Consider the following 25,327-nt stretch of genomic DNA (forward strand, 5'->3'; position numbering starts at 1 on the left):
AGACAAAGAGTGGAGAAGGGGGCAGGGGACACTACGATTACAACTTTCGCTGTGCATCGTGGCCCACGATCTTTCGAATGAATCTTCCAAACAAAGCTGTTCCCTTTTCCTCATAGGTTCGTCGATTAGGATAACACATCGATCACAATAATCACGATATGAAAGAGCAATGTCATGCTGTAGTGTGACGAAGATATCGCGGCACGGATGATTATGTCTACATAGACTTTCCTTGATTGTTATCGATGATTATCTATTCGGATACGCGCGTTCCTTTATCTGAGATTCTTGCTGGGGATATGCTCGGGAATATATATGTAAGCGATGCAATCTACTTAAACGTCGCGGGTCACGATGACCTTCTTTTTCGTCGCTAATATCGCTAATATCTAGGCAAAAGCAATATAACCGGGAACGACCGGAGAATAAAGAACGTATATGATAAGTCATCAATTGTAATTCTCGCTTAATAATATATATTTATCCAATATATATAATATTGTTTTAACGATTCTATAACAATATTGTTTATCATTAAAAAAATATTACGATATCACTATTACCCGATTGACCTCCGCGTTACTCCGAATTGAACGATCGCGCGTGCGTTATTACCGAAATGATAGAATTTAATGAGACGTTTATGTAACACTGAATGCACCTTAAATCGCTTCCACGCACTTTTCGAAATCTCTCTTTCTCTCTCTCTCTCTCTCTCTCTCTCTCTCGTGTATAATCTGAAGGAGATTAGCGCGGAGAGGCGGAGAGCAAGAAGCAACTGGCTTATATCGCGAGCCGCTGTTTGCGCCTGTTAGAGAAGCCAACGAGTGCTCCTTGCTAAGAATAGCGACGCACAATCTACATGAGAAAACTTCTCGAGTCGCTTTGTGCGATGTCTCTTGCGCGTCGTAAAACATGTGCTCTCTCCGTTGTCTGAACGAGTTTGGCAGAAAATATGCGGCCGCTGTGCGTCACACAACTCGGGCATCCTCCCTTCGTTTTCTCGGGCGAGCGTAGAGAAAAGGGGGTTGCTTGTCTATCGGCATAATGCTTACCTATTGCGGAACGCCCATCCGTTCCGTCGCTGGGGGTACGGATATTGTGCAGAGCGCGAGAACGGGTTACCTCTCTCATAGGTTTTTATGATATTCTCGAACGCGCGTTTTATGCAAGTGAGATGACGAAAAAAAAAGAGAAAAAAAAGAGCGTTTCATACATATATGTTTAAGTATAACGTTCTCTTTTTCGAATTACGTAGTTATATATAGTTACGGTTGGAAAAAAACAGTTTCGTTTTATATCAGTAGATAACATTTAAATGCAGAACAGCAATCTCGTTCGAGATGACATTCAGATCAAATCTATATCCGTTGTATCGTATCCAGTCGTACTCGGAGATAACCGTTAATACCGTATTTATGTAAATTGCCAAATATTAAGCGGCACGCGCGGAGCTAATCTAAAATTCTCAATCGTGTTATAAATTTTCTCCCCGATGTTTCACAACGTTCCACGTCCTAGACTCGTTTTACCTGGAGCAGAGCAGCCTATCGATCGTAGCTGCTCGCTCTTTCTCTCTCCGCGCTTAGAGTCAACATCAGTCATAATACAGCGTAACGGCATACAGGGGTTATTAAGAATAATATACATCCTATATATATATATATATCTTCTTGGTTGTATCACGAGGAGGTACGCTTCGGGGTGAACGCGGGGGTCCGGGAGGCGCGCGCTTGGCTGCGGCGGTGGCAGGATCACGAGGGGCGCGAAACGAAGAGGAAGGGCAAAGTAGAGAAGCGGAGGACCGATGTGGGGTAGCGTTGCCACGGGTAACCGGCTGGGTAAAATCCCGCAAAGAAGCGTTCGCGAACTCCGCCGTGCTTCTGTCGACAACGATCGTTGTCATCCTAACGACATGCTTCTGACCTGATGAATTACGGTGTCAAATGTGCCAACGCATCGTCTTTCGGTGGATTCGATTCCTTATAAATCGATTGTATAAACAATCCGTTCTCCTAATAGATCGATTGCTGTGCATGTTCGAATTAGCTAAACTTGAATTTAATTCTAAATGTTTATTTCTACTGTTAAATAATAGCGGAAGGAAAAATCATCTATTTGAAATTGTTGTATTAATACTGTGTCCTTAATATTGTGTCCATGGCAAAATCATGGAATTAAAATAAATGACGAGTAAAAGCGCCCCGCCCGCGGGCAATGATATGTAAAGTCAACCCAACGTGTTATTCATTTTACAATTGCGTCGATATATTGCGTTGGATTTCGTTTATAATTGTCCATATTTGCTTTTCCTTGTCTAGTCTTTTAACTCCATAATTCCGCCGTCAAAAGCAGAATTTTAAATTTCAATATGACATATTCTAATGACATTTTCTTTCCCACTACATTACAAATGTAATAGTAGTCTAATTTTAAATAACGTCAAATAAATTGGATAGATTGAATAGTCTGTACGCCAATTCAAGAACAGATCCAGTTTGAATCTTTCTCAAGTCAATTGTGGTTTAGATTTACTGACTCTCGCGCTGTCTTGACAAGACGTCGCTCTCATTTGTTCGTCGACTTTGCGCTAAGAATACAACCGTTAGACATTACCAATTTTAGTAAAAGCGTTTCAATTCACTTTTGTCGAGAATCAGCTTCAGAAATCGTGCGTCTTACATTACTATAAAGAGAAAGAGAGTGTGTGAAAGTAGGAGAGAAAGCAAGGGGGAGAGCGAGCGAGAGAGAGAGAGAGAGAGAGAGAGAGAGAGAAAGAAAGAGAATAAATATTCGTACTGAAAGTTGCTCATTATGGTATTAAATAATGTCGCGTGAATCCGGTTGGACTCAGCCCCCTCCTCTTTGGTTGCAGACCAGGAGGTCACCGAGGAGGACGGGGGTTGGCAGTCCGCTACCAACATCGAATACCACCGAAAAGTACAGGAATCGAACCAAAATACAAGCGCAAATCGATACGGCGAGACGATGGTGCAATCGCAACCTCAAGAGCTGCCGATAATCGATCTCTTAGACAACATTAACGATCAGATGGAGATCGTGCTGAAATCGGAGCCTATCTCGCCGAGGATGGACGAGCTCGAGTCCTGCCTATTGTCGAATCATATACTCGAGAGGCATACGGATCTTGATTCGACGCATGAGTATCGTCACGATGACCTTCGAGATAAACAACAGCCGCAAACGTCCGGAAGATTTTCGAATAATGACGCACCGTCACAGTTCAACCTGCGGTTACGATCACAAAACGGTATCCTGCAATCGAAGCGCGTAGACGCGTTGCGTGCCTATTATGAATCGGATCGTAAATCCACGAATCGCACTTACTGCAATTTTTGCCAGAAAACCTTCTCACGCGCTTGGTCCCTGCAGAGACACTTGGCTGACACGCATTTTTACGTGCCGCAATCTTTATCTTGTGATCAGTGCGGTAGAAGTTACAAGTCCAAGAACAGTCTGGTCAGTCATAAAAGCCAGTATCACGCTCGCAAGGATCGCAAAGAGCAAGAAGCAAAATGCGAAGTCACGTATTGACCGGCAGCACTGATCTAGGACGAACTTCTCCGTTGTATCGTAAAATACGATGAATAAAAAAAACTAAGAATACAATCGTCGTGTACAGAGTGCACGTACGATGCAAACCTTGGAGATTTCTACGGAGAAAGAAAGAGAGAGAGAGAGAGAGAGAGAGAGAGAGATGTTGTCTACCGGCTGTCAATAGAAGACATTACCCGTTTTGTATAAATGTGTTCTACTTATAGTATGTTACGCTACCGCTGATGTATTGTAATTATATCTCAACAGTATTGGAGCGAAATGTTGCTAGTCGTTTATTCCTTCGGCAGATTACCTTAGTTAAGACCAAAGAAAAGAACTGTCAGCAATTCTTTATCTATAAATCGGTACCTCAAAAACGCAATATTATATAGCGTAGAGTACAATTACTTAATTAATAGAATAAATTTAGCTGAAATAACTAAAATGCGATTTTGTAGAGTTTGAATTTTGATGCGCGAAAACGATCTCTGACGTTTGTTTCGTTTAGTTTTTGGTAATGAAAGTATGTCGGATGCATTATTTTGAGTAGGGATGCACCGGATATCCAAAAAGTATTCGGTATCCGGTATTATCCGGCACTTTTTTACTATCCGGATAGTCGGATATCATTAATATCTGGAAATATATCCGGTTGAAATTTTATGTTATTAAATTGTGGATTTTTTTATTATATAAATGTTCTATGAATAAGCATGCATACTCAATGCTATAATATGTTATGTATTGTTGCAAAATTACAATTTTTTGTCTAAAGTTTTTATTTTTTTTTATTTTTTTTTATTTTTTTATTTTTTAAATTATTTATTTAGAAGACATTGTTCCGGAATCCGGTCGGATATCCGGAAAATATCAGATATCCGACTCGAAAAATTGTTTTCCCGGATATCCGATGTTAGATTCTTTTTGGATATCCGGTATCCAGTATCTGGTAATTTTACGATCCGGTGCATTCCTAAATTTTTGAGTTTATAATATCAAAATCGGGCAAAATAGTCATATCCTTCTGAATCTTCGGTTTTTAATTTTTTCATATATTCGTCTTTTGGATACGCTCACTAATATATTCGTACTTATAAAATAATATTACTAGTCGACGTTTATCCAATGAGATTTTACTGGAAAAAGAGTGTGAATTGTTTTGCTGTTATCTATTCCCCGATATTGAACGTATTATAAAGCTGAAGTCGTTATAAAAATGCTGGTTGACTGTTTAATAGATCAGATTGTTTTTTAATCAAATGTTATTTGACATGCAATCTGTGACATTTCATTAGTTACATACAAAGAGAAATAAAAAATGTTACGTTTTTATAAAGACTCACGTTGCACAAAATGTTATAGCTACGTTCGTTTTGATATAAATAAATATCGCATTGTTCCTGTACTCGCGAGATTATAATTATATTTAAGAAAAACTACTGATCTATTGTTATAACGCGGCGTATATAATACAATATATATATAATATATATATGTATGTATATATATGTATATATATATATAAAAGTCGTCGCGACTTAGCGGCGAAGAGAAATAAAGAAGATAAGTAATTAAAAGAAAGAAATAACGAATAAAATGTTGTTTCTAATGAGCGAGCGCTATCTCTCACGGCCTAAATATCGCGCGAGAAGAAAGAACTTCTGTTAGTAGCTCTTTCGCTCAAGGCTACGAAAATGCCATTAATCATGAAATATAGAATACATTACGCTTCATTCGCATCACCTCATTAGAAACAGATATCGCATTTGTGTACACAGCTCGCACATATTTTCACTCTCCCGCGCATATTCATACGCGTAAATGTACATATATCTATATACATATAAGGTATTACGCTCTATTTTGCTGTAAATAATGCATTGATATTGATATATATCTATATATTTATATATGTACATACACATATAAATATATATATACACGCGCGCGCGCGCGCACACACACACACACACACACACACACACACACACACATCTGGTGATCATGAAACACTAACTTCATCGCTCACGATCGTTCGCTGGAACTTTAGAACTGCTTGCACTGTGTTATCCTAATTGCGTTTGAAAGAAATCAATGTCACACAACGAGCTGAGAGATGTTGCAAACAAATCGTCTCAGAAAAGCCTTCCAGAATAGAGCATCGCGATTATTACCATTGTCATCGTATTCAATATAACACACTTTGATAGTGTATTTCGTAAAGATTTAAATTCGATCGTTACGTGATTGTACAAAATACAGCTAATTGATTGAGTAAAATCAATGTTCATAAGCGAAAGAGTAACGTATAAATTGAGATATTACAATAATACATCATTTGATATTACATATCGTTCTCTCTGAAAATATCACTATAAACTATTTGAAATATTAACTATATATGAGATTATGTCATGTATTAGCATTCTTCTTGTTTAATGTTTTAGCATTTAATTTTTTGTTATTATATAAAATTATTATTTCTCACTTATATTGTTTAATGATAATAACAATAAGTGTTACAAGAGTTAGTATAATCTATAGTTTTATATAAATGTTTCTTTTACTTTACTATATTTTGATAAAAATCAGTCGTGTAAAATTCTCCAAACTAGCTTTATGAAATCAATCGCGAAAAAATAAAAATAAAAAATATACCTTGTAGAACGCAAATGCAGTAAACGAAAACAGCGGCAAAAATTGAGCCAGGAATGACGAACGCGATAATGATAATGTTGGAGAATATTGACGACAAAGACAAGGACGATGACGGTACTCATTATAATGATGGTTATAAACCGTTTATTGTATATCACATTACAAATGATAATGATCAGACTAATAGAAGGATATAACGTTGATAATAATGTTAATATTGACGAGGTTAAAGGTGAGGAGATGTCGATCACATGACAATAATGGACACATCGAACTATATTGAAATGGCAAACTTGATGATTCGTTCAGATGTGAGACGAAATAAAATGGCTAAATAAATTTAGTCGAATAAACTGAACCAATGTGATTTTATGAATTTCGATGCACGGAAACTATCTCTATCTTTATTTGTTACATCGTGTTTCGTTTGGTTTTTGGTAACGAAAGAAATGAAAACGGAAGATAACTGCGACGATGACGTTAGCAATTAAAAATAACGATGACGACAAAGCGGCATCAGAATAAGAGAAAGATCGAAAAGATGACAATATGACATTGACACCGACGACGAAATTAACAATGACTATGACATTGATGATGTGACTCTTTAAATTATGGTTGCGATAAAGAGATTAATGATGACAACTATGATAACGTAGTCGGTTTTACAGAAAGAAGTTGATCATATCTATATACAAAAATATCTGAAAAAGAAATAAAGAAGGGGAAAAAACGAGGAATATACGGTGACAATGGTTGCATCCGGTGTGCGTTAGAAGGCATTCCCCTTGTGATAATCGTTACATCACGCAATGAGGCGCAAGCAACAATGACAGTAGCAGCACCCATAAAGCATATATAACTTAAGGTGGTTTTAAGAAGTAACACGTAAACGAGTTTGGGCACGGCTTGTCGGGTGACGGTGGTACAACGTATGCTCGATTAATAAAGGTGCAAAATAAAGTACTAAGAGGCAAAAAAAGAGAGCACACGGGCGCACGATATTTTCTCAGCTGCGAAAACTGGTGGTGTGATCTTAAATGTGACGGTGGTGTAGGAGCGTGAAATGGTGGTGTGCGATCGCGAGAGACGAGGCCGCGGCTAGAAAAAAACCTTCCCTCCCCTAAAAAAGAAAAGAAAAAGGAAAGGGCAAAGTAAAGAAATACATTGGGGATGATATCCTCTCTCTTTCTCTCTCTCTCTCTCTCTCTCTCTCTCTCTCTCTCTCTCTTTTTCTCTCTATCTCAATCCTCCCCTGGCCCAGTCTAATGTCTACATGTCCACCTGTCCGACGTCTGTGCGACGTTCCGTGCGCCAAAAACCCCTACAAAAGTAGTAACCCCTGTGTGTCTGGTTCTGCCGCCAGGTCTGTTGGCCGGCAGCGGCGCGAGCGATGAGTTTCGATGCGAGCCGTGCAACAAAAACCTGACCTCCCTAACGCGGTTGAAGCGGCACATACAGAACGTGCACACCAGGCCCAGCAAGGAACCGATCTGTAACATCTGCAAGCGGGTTTACTCCAGTCTAAACAGTCTGCGCAACCACAAGAGCATCTACCACCGACAGCACAACAAAAACGAGCAGCAGAGAAAGGAAGTAGCGCAGGCCCGCGAATGGCAGAGAGACCAGAGAGAGCACACCGTCAGAAATTACTCTGCACAGCAACAGCAACACCAGACTCAACAACATCCACGAATGGGATGAGATTGCTCGCCGTTTGTTCCCCTCGCCTTCTCTCTCTCTACCTCTGTCATGCATTTTTTGATGAAGAGGGTGTACCGAATATTCATGCGACACAAGCGTATGTTGCCGTTATCGATACGGATTAAGATCCGACGCGATTCGAAATTTTGGAATTGATGGCGATTGAAATAAGTATTTCTCGCCGTAAAGCGGAATATGTAAGTCGACGAATTCGAAACGTAAAAATCTCGGTTCTCCATTTGTTATACCGTATTCGAACACTGACAAAAAGACAGGCAATGCAAAGTGCGAAACAAAGTCGATCGATCATACAATTATACTTGGCGACTTAATGTGATCTATTATAGTATAACATCAATCAACTTATCGCAAAGTACGCGGAGAAATTACGAATGAGTATTCATATATAAAATTGAATCACTTGAATCGGTAGCGCGTTGATGAAGCGAATCTAATCGATTTCTAATGCGAACGTATGTCGGATAGCTTTCCTACCACCGTTTGAGGGATGCACTCGCGATAAAGTAGTCGTCTGTATAGAGTCTTCGTTTGTGACGATGGGTTAAATGTTAAATGCAGGTCGGATAAACGATGTCTTGAAATAAAATGCGTAGCCGGAAAGGTGATGATATGTCGCTCCGAGTGTACGAGCGACCACGCGCATAAAGCTGCATTGATATTTTTTATGAAAAATAAGATATCATCTGTAAATAGCGTTGCAAAATGAGCGAAGGACCGAAGGTCCGCGTGTATTAGAATCTGAACGATTACTTATGTGATAGGCATAACTCCTTCGATTTTCGACAAGGGCCACGCGATTTGTTGTTATTTTTATATATTATTTATGTGACGAACACACACGATAATTGCAGACAAATTTTGTTTTTTTTTGTTTGTCGTCTTATGTGGCGATATAAAGAAAGGTGCGGTACAAAAACGGGATAATAAAATATTATTTAATATATCTAATTTATTTGTAATATATACGCTCTCCACATTCCTTTAGACAAGGCAATTATAGTTGAATAAAACCTTTGAATAATCCTTTTCCTTCCATCCTCCTTAATTTTTCCTCTTTCCTGATATAGCGCCTTCGTCCTTTCCTTTGTGCCCCATCCACGACAGTTTCTTCGCTGTGATTTAGCAGTAAGATTTCATTTTCAGGGATTTCAGATATATTTACATCATGACACACGCGTTACCAATTCCATCAATTTATTTAGCGCCATTGGCAGAATTGATAAGTCTTCCGCGATATTCACACGGAAAATTAATATTTCAATATTTTTACAACTTTAATTTTGAATTTCTTTAATTTCTATAATTTATTATTGAATTGGAAATGAAATATAAATGTGTTATAGAAGCTTCCATTGATTTTTGCAAAATTATGTTTGTGCTCATCACATTTGAATAGGATTTACATATTAAAAATTAATTTTATTTTAGGATGGTTTACTTGAATCAATATATAGCGAATTAATATTGATCTTTTAAAGTGCAAATAGAAGAAGCATCCGTAAATTATAAGTATTCGACATAGTTTTTCAGATTGTTCCACGTTTTGATGCTTTACTTTGTGCATGCACATGTATTAGCATTTACACAGTGTTTCTGTATTTTTATTAATTACAGTTTTGAAAAAACGATGTGTTCTTATTATTTTAGATTGATCATATAATCGCGTTTAATAAACATCATTAAAAAAACATTGAGAAAAAAAATTGTCGAAGCTGTTCGTAAGCAAACAAGACGTGCATTAAAAGATTGTAATCGCTAAAAATAAACGGTACATTTATCGATACGGAACATACGTGTGCGCGTGCGCACGTATAAGCGTGTTAATGTACTTTATTTGTTACATTTTTGGGAAAGGCACGTTCATTTCTAGATATGTCGTCCTTTCTTTTGTCTATAAACGAAAATAGAATATTTTTATCTCCGATGTTATCATTATATCTTTTCTATTTGATGTGTTGTAGTAGTTGTTATCGCCATTAACATTTTTCTCTATCGGCAAGTTTTCATATTATTGTTGCTGCTGCTATTGTCACTCCTGCTACTATTGCCTCTACTATTACACTTTCTACTGTGACCGTTACTATTATTTTATATATATATATATCTATTAATTACCGTTACCATCATCGCCTCTGTTGACACCACAGATACTACTCCTTTTCCATCGAAAGTCAGTTAATATGCCGGAGGAAAGTGGCACGTTTACTTTTACAGCTCGGAGAAAGGTATGTGCGGATATTTCGTTGCTTGTTAAGCTCGCTTGGAATATCTTTTTCTCGCATCGTTTCCGTTTCATTCGGTATTTCATTATAAATGTTTATAAATTACGATAAGTGCGCATTGAAGTATAATTTCTCTCCTCATCGATCACACATATCTGGATTTCCTCTTGATTAGTTCTAAGAGTATAATACTCGATCACAATTTATCGGATACAAAGCCAAATATTGAATTACATGGACTGTGAAACTCGAGTCGTTTATAATTATACCTTTATTTAATTTCGCGATGACAGCAAAACGATTACAGTAACGACCGTCTTGGGTTTTCACTTTCGGATCTGTCGAATTTATCACGAAGAACGAAATCTTCATAGCACTTGATATTGTGTTTCGTAAATTATTATAAAAGTATTTAAACGCAGCCATAAATAAAGAAATAAAACAGGCGATTGCAAAGTAATTCACGTAATAATTAAAACGCAACGAAAATCTTTCTTTCTCTTTCTTTCTCTCTCTCTTTTTCTTTACGGTACGAGAATCCGCGAAAATCACACTGTCGTTCCTCCGGCGGTCTACGATCATCGCGCTTATTATGCATGACCAATGACAAACCAGAGCTCCGAGCCACATTTATATTTCTCTGCGATTAAGATGCAGCAGAAACGAAGTACTCGAGCAACGTACGTGGCTCGCAGGGATATTTCAACAGGCTGTCAGTAAGAGTATCGACGGATATTCAGTAGCAATTTCCTTTGATACCACTGCCAATCTGCTCTCGATCGATCCTGATTTAATCCTCAACCGTTCTACCTTAAACTCATCTTAAACCTTCTTTTCCCTCAATCAACCGACTTGCCTATAATTTGACTGTCAGCGAGAACCTCACGTTTGGCCCTTTAACACCTTGCCATATTACCCTATCTCTAGCCCTAATCATGCAAAAATACTTAGCAGCGTATCGTAACTAATCTTGTCCAGTGATATTAATAGCAGTCGTATCTTTGTTCTTGTTTGTTCCCGGTCCCGCTCGCTCGGCTATACGTTTGGCTCTGGTTCGTCATTGTTCTGTGTGTACCTACCCGCTACCTTCACGAACACGGACTTGCGCTGGGGGTCCATCCACACACGTGGCTCTCCGTGTGTCTCCTACACCACAAATATTGGTTCGTAATGGAAATATTTCTTTTTAATTGGGTGTCGATGCATATGTAACGGACTATGGTACTTGATTTCATTTTCTCTCTTTCTTTTTCTCTCTCATTCTGTTTTTCTTTTTAAAATCTTTTTGTATACTTCACCTTTTCTCTCTTTTACGTTCGTTTTCATATCTGCATTTATGTTGCTATCTCTATTTTATTATCTCTATGTTATTATTTACTTGTACTCATCTATCTTTATTTATCGTTTCTTCACACACATTTTAAATCTATTGTTTACCATATAATTTATCGACTTGTGTATCGCCTACACCTTTTTCTATCTGCTATATTTATCGACACACGTAACTTTTCCCTGTCTCTGCTTGCCTATCGCTTTATAAAAACGCTCAACCGTATCGCCTCTCTCTCTCTCTCTCTCTCTCTCTCTCTCTCTCTCTCTCCTCTCTTTTATGTTTGTATTTTTACGTCTTTGACGACATTTTCATCCAAACGGAAAAAATATCTCTCATGATCTAAATCTTAAAAAAAAAAAACTCAATATGTCTATCTATGTGCAATCACACGGATCTCAGGTCCGCCCTCGGCGATTCTCGCGATGCGACTGTCGCATCCGTTACACGGTAGCCTGCTGCCACCAGGAATTTGCTACACGTGCGACGTATGCGGCAAGACTCTTTCCACGAAGCTCACATTAAAGCGGCATAAAGAACAGCAGCACTTTCAACCCCTGAACAGCGCGGTCTGCGCGTTATGCCACAAGGTGTTCAGGACGCTCAACAGCCTGAACAACCACAAGAGCATCTACCATCGTAGGCAGAAATAGAAGTGATTGCGCACGCGCGTATCTTACGTGCCAAGAGACATCACGAAACGAGCTTAATAGACGCTAAAATAAAAAAAGTTCCACGTTGTTCATGACGGTCGTGCGATCGACCAGGTTATCGACAGCGTGGCCATCCTGAGAGAATTGCGTCGTTCTCTTCTTGAATTCTTGCTATTCTAGCCAAAACGAAAGGAAACAAAAAGAAAAACGACGTCGAATGTTGAGAAGGACTGGTGATTTCAGCCTGTTGCTCGATTCATCGATCCACAATCATTACTGCGCGTATTTAACGCTGCATATAGCCGTCTGATTTTATTTGTTTAGTTTATCAAAATGTGCGTGATCTTTTGAGAGTATTTACGTTGCCACCCATGGTTTCAAATTGATGTATTTAGCTATATGTAGTTATATTTTTCTTTCTGCTTACAATTATTAGAATGTCGGAACCAGAAATGCTGCGGTACAATCATCAAAAATAATTCATAGCAATTTGCCCATCCAGGTTTTAAGAAAAGCCATGTGTAAAGTCAGTGCGAGATGAGAATCAGACGGACACTTTCAGCGATAAATATACGGTGAAAATTGATATGGACCTTTAACCGGTAACGGATTGCCGACGTTTTTTACCGAGATTTGAAACACAATTGTTATGTTATTATCACCTGTCGATTGTACATCGGTCATAATGGGTTTGACATTTGGGACCATGGAATGTGTGGGATCTATGGATTCTTTTAGCCACTCGATCATTCGAGGAAGATGCGATTATCGGAAACAACTCGGTCATTCTTCGAGAGACAATAGGAATTGCGTCGAATGTCGCCATTGTGTTCACGATGTTTGTGCGTGTGTCCTTAAAAATCTTCCACGTGTGTCTCAGCCGCTCGGCAACAATTTTTGTAAAAAGTAGGGAACGTCGGTTCGCGCGCGAGAAATCAGTGCTTCCAGATGCGAGTGTACGTGATAAATATCGTTGTCATGCGCGATCTTGGAATCGGTAGACTACTCTAATCACGCCATTATTTTATATATATACATGTATATATTCCCATTTTATTTCATAATTGGATATTATGACGAGACGGTGATATTAACGTTGATGTCGCGCTCCCGAATTTTCATCGAAGTTTTTAGGATCTAATTGACAAAGTTGTGATGAAAAAGAATGAGACTGAACGGGAGTGCAATCAAGATAATTGAAATTAGGTATGATTTCCCGAGTTGATTCTAATCGATGCGTAATCCTCGAGACGTGTGTTGTTAGCAAATTATTTATTCGCAACTATCGCACGTAATTCACGGAAGCGATTACTTAGATTTTGCACGTAAGATTCGCACACACGCGTAGTCACGCGCGCGCACACACACACACACACACACACACACACACACACACACACACACACACACACACACACACACACACACACTGGCGTTATGGTTTACGGGACCCAGTGCCAATGGATTAAAATAGAAAAAAGTAATCTTAATTTTATAATTACTTGTACTTATTTTTCTAGTGTACGCTTCTCTCGTATGTTCTTCTCTTATTTTTTTCGTTAAATTTCTGTTAATATTGTAAGAATATAAATGATCGCACAGCAGATCGGATACAGCAGACTGGATACATGCGAATGTCGATTTTAATATCGTTCAGGAGATTGACATTGGTGTATATAATCTCGTTGAGTGCAATTTCCGGCGCTACAGATACAGCGATTATCGTGACTCGCATCAATTACCGTGATTTCTTTCGCGAATGAAACACGAAACTCGTTCTGTGACACAGACATTTGAACTCGCCGTGATTATATATTACTGCTCGGGATCGTTAGTGTGGAATTTAATTGTAGACGCACTTTGGCTAAAGCTTCGGCATAGTTTCGCGATACGGAACGAGATAAACCGTTGTTCGAAACCGTGTCAAGAGCGCTTATTGGCTATGAAACGCGAATTAATTTAAGCTTTATTAGTTAGATCGATATAAAACGCGAGAATGGGATATATTATTCGAGAAAGGCTTTTTGTGTCGAAGACACGATCGTCCAACTAAGTATAGGTAGAAGCGTCCAAAAATAAATTTCGATAAGACTGCAAGCGAGCCCCGGGATAGGCACAGCATTCGAGAGTTTAATCGTTTTGATATTAAATATTGCCCGATTTACATGGTTCCGATGATTTGAAGAGAAATGGTTTTCGAAAACATGAAGAGGGTACTCGAGTTAGCCTCGACATAGCCTATAGGTCTGCGAGAAATATTCTTATATTGTCATTTTTCGTCGTCGCTTGAATCGGGAAAAGTGAGATGCAATGGTTTAATATATATATATGTATATATATATATTAAACCATTATCTAACGAATTTTACGTAAAGTACCTTACTTTGTTATTATTATTAATTATAATAATTATTATTATTATTATTACTCATATCGTATATCGCAATTATTATCATTACTATATCGGTTATTAGTATTGCTGTTAATATTGTTATTAATATTATTATTGGTATTACTACTATTATTCCTGCTCTTATTGTACCGTTGTGTTACAGCTGTTTCCGTTTCGCGGCATACTCGATGAAAGCTCCGCTTTATAATATATTCCATGGACACAGATTACTCCATTTTCATGGTATCCGGCTAGAATATCTCATTCTATACATTCCTTCTCGTCCATTTCGCGTTTTACGGCACTTCGGAGCATCCTTCATCGACCGAGTCTCTCGAATAGTTTCGAATAGCGTTTTTCTCTCATAGCTTTTTAATGATAATGTAACTCCGTCAGTTCGAGAGCAAATGGACGGGAAGGCGATGAAGGATACGCGTGCTAAAATAATACAGAGATCTAGAAAATGTCCGAAACGTGTCGCGCGAAGGTTTGCGAAATTCTGGACATTTTTTGGACGCTTGTGTGTTATGTCCGGAACCGATAGATCATCACTCGCATTCTAAGTGATTCACAAATAGGCAGCCGTATACATATACATTACTTGTCACCACATAAAACCGTGAACGCTATATTTTAGTAGAACCTCAACGATTCACGTTTGATAAAGGAAAAGCCCATATGATGACTAGGACATCACCGTTTTCACGCGAATGTCTATCGCGGTAGACGTCGCTAAATAGGCCAGAGCTGACTAATGCACGCGTATCGGTCTAAAGCACGATCGTCGTGTGGTTAGATAACGAGAGATAATTTTCTATTTTTCTTGAGGACAGAGTCGCGCTGTGGAGTGCGAACACAAGTTGGGACACGATGGGAGATGTCGAGAGCACAATTGCGAGCGAATGTGAGTCCACCATAATGCCTACGTGCGGGACTAGGATGATACGATCGGCGATCATGATTATACATCGATACCCGATTACAGTATATATTACGGAGTCACTTCGACGAAATTGTGTGCGACGAGGTCGATACTACATTAGAATACGGAGTGTTTCGCGACGGTCGTTGAAATGGGTCGAGCTGCATTTAGGACAAGACTTACTTGAACCGGTGTACAGTTAAAGCGAAGTTGACTTACAACAACGAGGCGTGATTAACGCCCGTGTTATTTCCGTTAATGAAATAGGTTTCCTGATACGCATTCGGAATACAAGTCGAGGTCGGGTAGGGCTGAAAATCGATTGGATCGAATCAGTTTGGTGGAAGTGTAACTGCAAAGTGTATCGGACGCATGAGACCCGCGAGGGAGATATTGGATTAGGGAAAAAGTCTTTTTACAAGTTGGAGCATAATTGAAACATATTTTTTAAATTGTTTACAGACGTTTTATTAAACTAAATATGTGCCATTTTAATCGATGATCTTTTGTCATTTTTCGGGTAGAGCCATTATTTCATCGGTGTAGAACTTCTGTGATTTCTCGGTAAAAAACCGAGATAGGAAATGATTTTCGCAGGAGAGAATTTTCTTTTGAAGTCAAGTTTACTCCATTAATTGATCGAATGCGTCAGTATCGTTCAAATCTATGATCAATCTATTTCAAAATTTTATATGAAATAGCACCTTTCTTTCGATATATAACCTAATGCGTCACACAATAATGGCACGTAAAAAATCGACCAGATCTCCATCTATATGTAAAAAGACTTTTTCCTTTACACAATATCAGCGAAGCTGTAATAAATTTAGATCGCGACTAGAGGAAGTGACTAGAGCGAGACTGCATTAAGGCTGAATCATCGCGATCACGATAGGACCGAAGGGTCTGTGTGACAGCGCGAATCGAGATGCGCTTGTAAGTGACAAACTACAGCATCACAATAAGACTCGAGCCGCAAGGTTCAATTCGCGTGATCAAGTCGAAGATAGGTCTTATCGCGTTTCCTGACTACATAATACGAGAGCGAATACTTTTAGTCGCCGTAAAGTATAATTAATTTCGTACTTTGTTTTATTTCTTCTAATGAGGCTCATTGGAAGGAGAAATTATAGGTTGCGTTTAGTGAAGAAAGCAGCTTTGCAAAATTTTTTAATATGATTGGTATTGCCCTTAGTTCCTCACTAGATCTAAATGTATAAACCAATCATATTAAAGAATCGTACAATGATTGTGTAAAGCTGCTTTCTCTACTGAATGCAGCCATGGTTTTCTCTAATGTTACGCGCGTGTCGCGCCCTCCGCCGATTTGTGTTACTCGCAGACCTTTCAGGTTCTCTGGCCGATCGCACAATGAATTTGTAACTCGACAATGGATCGACCGGAAAGCAACGCGCGATGCGTGAAAACGGATAACCCCCCCCCGTATACATATATATTTTTTTTCTGAAAGTACACAAATTTCAATATACGCGCGAATTCGACTCGGGTGACGAACTGATGTTCGCGCGTGCACGAACTCGCATATCGGTGTGTTCATACTTCGGCTCGTATAGGCAATCTCTGACGCAGGTGTACATGCACGTTGAATGCATTTATATAGATAGGCTATGATAATTTATGTTAAACTATGTTTTATGGAATACATCTCGTTGCGTCGCACGTATTTTCCGCCTCTCGCATTATAATCCGGATTAATAAATATGTATCTTTCAAAACGCATTCAGAGCGAACGTATTTTGGAATCGATTAGTCAATTGTTACATAGTAAATATGTACATGCACAGGTGGTATTGACTTGTCGATTAAACTTTTCCGCGAGTCGGATAAAAAGGGGAGAGGAAACGAAAATGATCGATTATACGTTTCTTGGATTAATTGTATGCAAGTCGTTCGTACTAACGATGGATGGATGGATGGATCGCGCGGGTCGAAAGAAGATTAGATTTTTTTATACTTGGAGGGGGGCAGTAAAATAAATATGGGGGCGTGTACATATATCGCAAGAACTTTAGAAGCGTCAAGGAACTGTCTTACAACCGGTACATTTCGACAGGTATGCGAAATTACGTGCGACGCGGAATGCATTAGCGCAGATAATTTAAATAAGGCGAGAAGATTGCGCTGAGAGGTAAAACAAAAGCAAAAAGAATGTTAAATCGAGGGAACGGAGAGGATAAGGAAAAAGAACGAAGCTTTAAATTACGAGAATAACGAACACAATTTTATAGTGGTCAGGACAAGGAAGGACTGATATTGATAATATTTAAATTAGTAGAGTTATTTGAAGAAACGAATTTGTGAGACTACTGTAAAAAATGGCCAAATATAATTACGAATATATATCTATATATAAATATATATAAATATATATATATATACACATATATTTATATGTGTGTGCGTGCGTGCGCGTGTGTGTGTGAGACGTGCTTGTGTATGTTCGTGCATTACTTTGCGTGTACGAATGTACATACGTACACATGTATGTGCATGCACACACATGTACATATATCTGTCCTCCGATCAGCGGTCGGTGCGATATTATGCGAATAATAAATTATTAATGAAATTAATGTAAATTTGACTGAATATTTAACTACAATTTATACATATATTAATAGAGATTTATTTGAGCGTCTTCTTTGTTTATTGTTCGTTTAATTCTTCGCTTTTGTATTATATTCCTGTAACACGCGATATCGTGCAGCCAACAGATTACCACCGGTTTATACGTTATATCGAAGACTCGTTAGTTTGGTATGGCAACAGCCGTTGGGACGTCATTCTTCATTATCGCGTTCGGTTGCGCGTCGCTTTCAAATAAAGTGTGTGTAGGCGGGGATGTAATATGTATATACATACTAAAACTTGTAACGTAAAGACCTTCGACGGTGTTGTGCATTGTCGAAGTCTCACGGTTTGCAAAAGAATGTGCAATTGATAAAAATATTATAATCGAAAATATCAACGCTTTATGAAAAAATACTAATTATTAGAAATAACGTAGGCTTAATTGGTCTTCTACGCCAGATTTTCAACATATTATAGACTCGAAACTGACGTTTACGTATAGCTATACACGGAAAGAATGCTTCTGTTGAAATCGCTAAAAGTTTAACTTATAGATAGAAAATCTGAAAATAATTTTGTAGACCACTGAAATAATTACGTAGGAATCTCAGGCAAAATGAGCATAACATTTTGATATTCTAGTAACTAGTTCGAACGTTCTATATAATTATTTTGATGGTGCAAGAAAATTATTTTCGGATCTGTATCTAACTAAATTTTTAGATACTTCAGTAAAACCATCCTTCCCGTTATACTCACTGGTAAAAAAAAAAAACGAGTCACTGTAACGTTACAGTGGTTCTTTTTTTGCGAATGTATATATTTGCGTTGTAGAATTATTTTACGAATGCTCGTAATATTTTAAAGTTTCTAGCTTTTATAGCTAACACTTTGTTAGCTTTTTTACGGTAAGATGGCTTTTATTCGGTCCGCTTGAAAGCGACGCGCGACGAAGCGTGAGATCGAGACCTCGTGGCGCGTTGAAACGAGCAAGAATACACTCTTTTTATTTTGATGTGATTAGTTGCGCTGCTAAAAAACGTCCGATCTGAGAAACTACGAGGCTTCCGAGCACGAGAAAGACTGAAAATGTTTGTTGATTCGCACGTGTCGCGGTGGGTCGCGCAGCTTCGCAAGATTCCTTTTATCGCATTGGAAATATAAGGAGACGCACAAGTTGCATATAACCGACTGACCTGATTCGCCCGAGAAAGAGAGAGAGAGAGAATCACAACGTGTTCCATTATATATATATATTTACTGCATATATATATATAACTATATATATATGTAGTTTATTTCGCTGCTATCTGCGACACGATTGGATCAACGACTGATTTGGACTGATCCGTTTCTCATCGCGATTTTTTTTTTTTAATTAGGCGACGTGTGCTAATATATATCTATATATATGTATACATTGGACTGATGCGTGAAAATTGTTTGACTGATGTTACCAAATCGTTGCTTAAAAGTACCTAAATGTTAAGTTAAAGAATTTATAAATTTATGAGAGAGAACGCGCGCGCAAACATTATACGTTAGGAGAGGAGGATCGGCAGAGATCACCATGCTGCAGATTCGGATTAAGTCAAACGAAAGAGACGCTTTTTTACGTTTTCTCCTTTCTTTTCATATTTTTATTTTTCTTTTTGCTAAAGGAGTGCGCTCACGCGCTGGTAGATGTAGCAATCGGTATAATGTTAAGATCGACTGTGTAGTACAACAATTGACGCTCGTGAAAATGGGCTCGCTAGCTCTCATTTTCGATACACATACCCAGTTTTTTCTTCGCTTTTTTTCTCTCTTTTTCTATGATTTCTTTTTACCTTGTGGATGAGTATGCGCAGAGATCACGTGGTTGTTCGTCAAAGCACATATGATTTATTTCCTTATAAAACCTCCATGGTTTCTCCCCATAAAACACCGTTATTTCCATAAAGCTAAATGATAAGCGCGATAGGACACCTTATCGAAAACAGCTGTTCAAAAGGAAAAGGAAAAAAAACACAAAAAAGGAAAAAATAGAAAAACGAGGATTTTTTTCGCATGACAGCTTTCTAACGATACAGTAAGTCTTTAATTTTCCGTTAGTTGTGTTTATGATAGGATTATACATTACGATATCTACATGGATATCGGACGAATAGCTTTCCTGATTAATATTCGTACGCAACCGCGGCTAACGCAGAAAAGCGATGCAGATAGAGAATGTTACATGAGAGAATATAAACTCTCCGAGTATAAAGCCTTACGACAATGTCAAAGCGCAAGCACTTGTGTAATCAACATATCGGCTTACCCCGAAGAACTTTGGAAAAGTCTCCACTATCTTGGAAAGATGATTCCGTTTTGGTACAAAATGTTTCGCGAACTCATGTCGCATTTGCGTGTAAAGCAACATTTTCAAGAATAAGATCGATATAATATAATATAATAAAATAATGTCAAGAACGCGACGTTTATATTACTCGCAGATGCGAATTGGGTCTTGAACGAAAACCTGTGCGTTATATATCGTGATAATTCTGTTACGTTATTTTTCACAATGTCTTGGTTTTATAATATATATTTATTAACTATATACAATCCACATGTCATCGTGACCGTCGTCATTGCCGTGTCACTATTATCACCGTTATTATCATTATTACTATTATATAACGCGAGTATATTATTTTATCATTATTTTTTACTATATCAGCAGCACACACATCAACTGTCATCATAGCTATTAATATTATTTTCATCAGCATTATCATTTGACTTCATAATCGTCCTTATTATCGCTATCGCTATCCCTATTGCTACGATCACTATTATTGTTATTATTATCAATTCCCGTATTCTCGTTGTCACCAACGAGTTATCGTAACTATAGTTTCATTATTGAGTTTCGCGTGCTGTCATTACCGCTACCGTTATCACTATGATCACTATTATTGCTACCGCTCTGCTGCTACTGCTACTGTTATTACTATTTTGGATCAGTACAGTTACTACAAACACTCATTATTACGATTACGATTCATTATTACTACAATTATTATTATTGCCACGCATTTATTATTATTATTTTTAAGCAATATCAAATGCATTTTAATATATTTTCATTTTTATATGCAATAAGAAATGTACTATATATTTGGTTTAATAACTCGTTTGTGTTGTCACTTGTTTTTCTAGTCCACCTATCACATCCTCAACGAAAAAAGAGTAGACTAGAGAAGAGTTTATGTTATATTTATTATTTGTGTTAAACGACACGCCAGTTTTATCGAAATTGCGAACAGGAAAATTATGTCACCGAGAAAATGATTCTTTTTTTCTTTCAGTGGGAAGGTAAGTGACATAGATGCGATTTGGCATATCTATTCTCTCTCTTCGAGTGTTCGATTAACGTATTTTTTTACAAGCATCATTAAGCAACTACGATGTTCTCAGATATTACAGCGTTCGAATTAACGAATTTTTTATTTCGGACGCTGTAAGCACTTCTCGCAGGTGACTGGAACCCAGTTGATATCGATGTTAAACACGATTCTTCAACACATCTGAAACACGATTTTTCAAAACCACAATCAAACACAATCGATTTCTGTGTGTCAATGGAGAATCGATGTTTTACCCTGTAATCCCGTCGTATTCGGAAACCTTGCATTCACGGTGATGCGGTAAAAGACTGGAATACAAATAAATATGAGACAAGATATGAGAAATAAAGTACACAAATTTATACAGTAAAATAATGCTACAAAAAGCAATCAACAATATTATATTAATAAGTTCTCGCTGTTTTCCAACGGATGGCGTTAACAGAACTGCGTGCGTGTAGTTGAAGATGGGAACACATCGATAAGGAACTACAATAAGCAAGCTTGAAATTCAGTGTTTGTCATCTCGCCGAAGTGTAAACAATTTTTTGTTTCATAGTGTTAAACATGTCGAGTTTCGTGCCAACAAAAGAGTATTTGCGAGGAATTTTACTGCACTACTTTATTAAAAAAAAATCTGCAGCTGAAGCACACAGAATTCTTGTTGAGACTTACGACGACCATGCTCTGTCGGAAACAACATGCAGAGATTGGTTTAGATGCTTTAAAAATAATGATTTTGACGTTGAAGATAAAGAACGCTCTGGCGCACCGAAAAAGTTTGAAGACGAAGAATTGGAGGCATTGCTGCATGAAGACTCATGTCAGACGCTAGCTGAACTTGCAGAATCATTAGGAGTTGATCACACAACAGTTTCGAAACGTTTGAAATTATTAGGAATGATTCAAAAGCAAGGACATTGGGTGCCGTACGAATTGAAGCCGAGAGACGTCGAACGGCGTCTTTTCACGTGTGAACAGCTGCTTCAACGGCAGAAAAGGAAAGGGTTTTTGCATCGTATCGTAACTGGCGATGAAAAGTGGATACACTACGATAACCCTAAGCGTAAAAGATCGTGGGGTAAGCCCGACCATGCATCAACATCGTCGGCAAAGCCGAATATCCATGGTTCGAAGCTTCTGCTCTGCATTTGGTGGGATCAGCTGGGTGTAATTTATTATGAGCTGCTCAAACCGAACGAAACCATTACGGGAGCTCGCTATCGACTACAATTGATGCGTTTGAGCCGAGCATTGAAGGAAAAATGGCAACTATACAAGCAGAGACACGACAAAGTGATTTTGCAACATGACAACGCACGGCCACATGTTGCACAACCGGTGAAAACCTACTTGGAAACGCTTAAATGGGAAGTCCTACCCCACCCGCCGTATTCACCAGACATTGCCCGATTATCACCTATTCCGATCGATGGCACATGAGCTGGCTGAGCAGCACTTTCATTCTGATGATGCCAAAAAATGGGTCGACTCTTGGATAGCCTCAAAAGACGTGTCGTTTTTCCGACGTGGAATTCAAATGCTGCCAGAAAGATGGGAAAAAGTAGTGGCTAGCGATGGACAATACTTTCAGTGACATGTTTTTTACGACTTTTTTAAAATAAAGCATTACTTTTCACGGAAAATTAGCGAGAACTTATTCAAGGTACTAATAATTACTATCCTTTAGAAAGCATGAAGAACTCATCCGCAGTATTGCGATTGAAACGATCAAAAATGATGTATGTCGATCATAAATAATTACGTGTTTCTAATATGAATTGTACATATATACTTTTTTATTCAATATTAAGAGTAGAACAGGACCGCGTATATGAATACATTAACTAAATAAGACAAACGCCAATTAATTTAAATGTTGGAATAATATATCTATATGTATTTAAATAAATTTATCTCATATATGATTACGCGCCGATTACTTTTGGACTTACAACACATTTAAACTGAAATAATAATAATCCCCTCGAATTAAATTAGATCGTTAATTTGATGCTACTAGCATCTTAATTTTTTTTATTCCTCATATCTTACTCTATATTTTTGTGTTTCGGTTTCATAAGCCGCACATGTGGACATCCACGTTGAAGATCGATGTTCCATCTGATTTTTAATTGCGTTGACAGTTTACCGTATAAATTTAGAAATCATCCATAATCGACCACTGATCGCGTTGATGATTAAGACATATATTCTTGAACCTACATTTATATCGCATATAGGACGCGCTGCCGTGAGGAGTACGAAGTAAGAACGATTCGTTTCATCGATCAGAAAGCACCCGAGACTGATTTCCGGTTTAAAGATCTATCTCTCGAGCGAAATATCTTTTCCCCCGTCATGAGTATCTTCGGAAAAAGAGAGAGAAAGAGAGAGAGAGAGAGAAAGAGAGAGAGAGAGAGGAAACCTTCGCATAAGCGGAAAGTTTTTGTCGCGTGCCGAGTGCAAACGTATAAGACGGTGAGTACGAAGGAGGAAGTGCATATCGCGAAAAATCGGAAAAACGAAGGAGCCAAAACCGGAGACTTATACCCTCCCGAGATTGCCTCGTTCACGCGATACGAGTACGAGGGGGATCGATTTCGTAAAAAGTCGTCACGCAGCTCGCCAGAGTCACGCATATTTAATTACGTTTACGTTTATGTTCACGTTTATTTGTTTAGTTTATTTCGAGTTGCATGCTTTAAATGTCATCCAGAATGCTCAGTGTACCTGTACTCTCTCGTCGTCTCGTTTCTCATGTCTGTTAGACTTCGTGTACACACACATCCGAGATCCGTCGAACAATGTACATGCATATTCATAATGCGAGTCGGCAAACGACTTGTATACACATTCCACTTCTCGATTGGAGGACATATGCGAATTTGCGGTTCCGTAGGCATTCCCCTTCCGTCCAATAAATGATTCCTTTTATCTCTCGTCTCATCCTTACCTTCCCCTTACAAATTTTTATTGTCATTTATTTCTCTAAGTGATATTATTTAAGATCTTTTAAAGTGAGATTACATTTTCAGCAAAACGATACATTGCTAGGATCTTGAGTGGTTAATGACAAATTATTCTGAGGTAATTATGGATTAAGTTATAATAAGAAAGAGAACATGAAATATAAAAAATATCACGTAAAACGCGTGTAAGACAACGCATATGTCATACGTGAACTATACTAGTTTCGTATAACAATGCAATAAAATCTATTATGGCATTAAAATGCGATGAATTCTCATTCGTCGAATGTTTGATAAATGATCTGGAGTCATTTTGAGCACATATCGAGAAATATATGTAACGCATATAAACTGTGAACGTCCACAACCGCAATAACGCAACTCTCTCGAGCCACCAGAGCGCAATGATTTGTATAATGTCGCGCGTTAATGACAATAGAGTCGAATTCTTCGAATGAAAGAGAAATTAAACGCACAAATTCTATAAAAATAACGTCATCCGCCTTCTTTTCCCCGCAATTTCCTCTCGTGAACGTATATGCACACATTCATGTGGTATACACGTGTGCGAAACGGTTTCGGGGTGCATCCATCCCTTGCGTGTGATTCAGTACTTGCGTGTACTTGCGTATGCGTATGCGAATTATTTCATGCATGTGCGTGCGCCTCTTGTCCCATTCTCTCTTTCCGCATTAGCAGTGACCGGAGTTCCGAAGAAGGCTGGGGAGAGGAAAGCCGCCTATTAAAGAAAGTTCTTACTTCGCTCCCCACGAAGAAAAACAGTGCGTCGATTCCTCCACATCTCTCCGGTTCTTCCCCCTTTTTTGTTTCCAAGGACGTGCCGTAACGCGTGTAATTACTTCTCTAAAGGACGCGAGTCTCGTTTTTAATGGATTGATTAATGCGTGAGGCGTGATTCAGTAGGGAAA

The 25,327-nt window shown here is 38.3% G+C and overlaps 1 protein-coding gene across 16 annotated transcripts in view; it reads left to right on the plus strand.

The window, feature by feature from the left end:
* The window catches only part of br (broad-complex core protein), a 62,598-nt gene that overhangs the window by 36,231 nt on the left and 1,040 nt on the right, over nucleotides 1–25,327 (plus strand). For 10 of the 16 annotated variants that reach the window (XM_018460050.1, XM_018460057.1, XM_018460056.1 and 7 more), the window contains one exon: nucleotides 2,876–3,755. The exons of 2 other annotated variants lie outside the window; for them this stretch is intronic. In XM_018460050.1, the coding sequence (XP_018315552.1) occupies nucleotides 2,876–3,555 (680 nt within the window). In that variant the 3' untranslated portion in view covers nucleotides 3,556–3,755. Of the gene's footprint in view, nucleotides 1–2,875; nucleotides 3,757–7,582; nucleotides 8,857–11,895; nucleotides 12,333–25,327 lie in introns of those variants that run through there. 4 more of the 16 variants (XM_018460062.1, XM_018460061.1, XM_018460065.1 and 1 more) reach the window with 3 other exon arrangements.

This window comes from Mycetomoellerius zeteki, unplaced genomic scaffold, assembly GCF_001594055.1.
Source record: "Mycetomoellerius zeteki isolate Tzet28-1 unplaced genomic scaffold, Tzet1.0 scaffold91, whole genome shotgun sequence".
NCBI lineage: Eukaryota > Metazoa > Arthropoda > Insecta > Hymenoptera > Formicidae > Mycetomoellerius > Mycetomoellerius zeteki.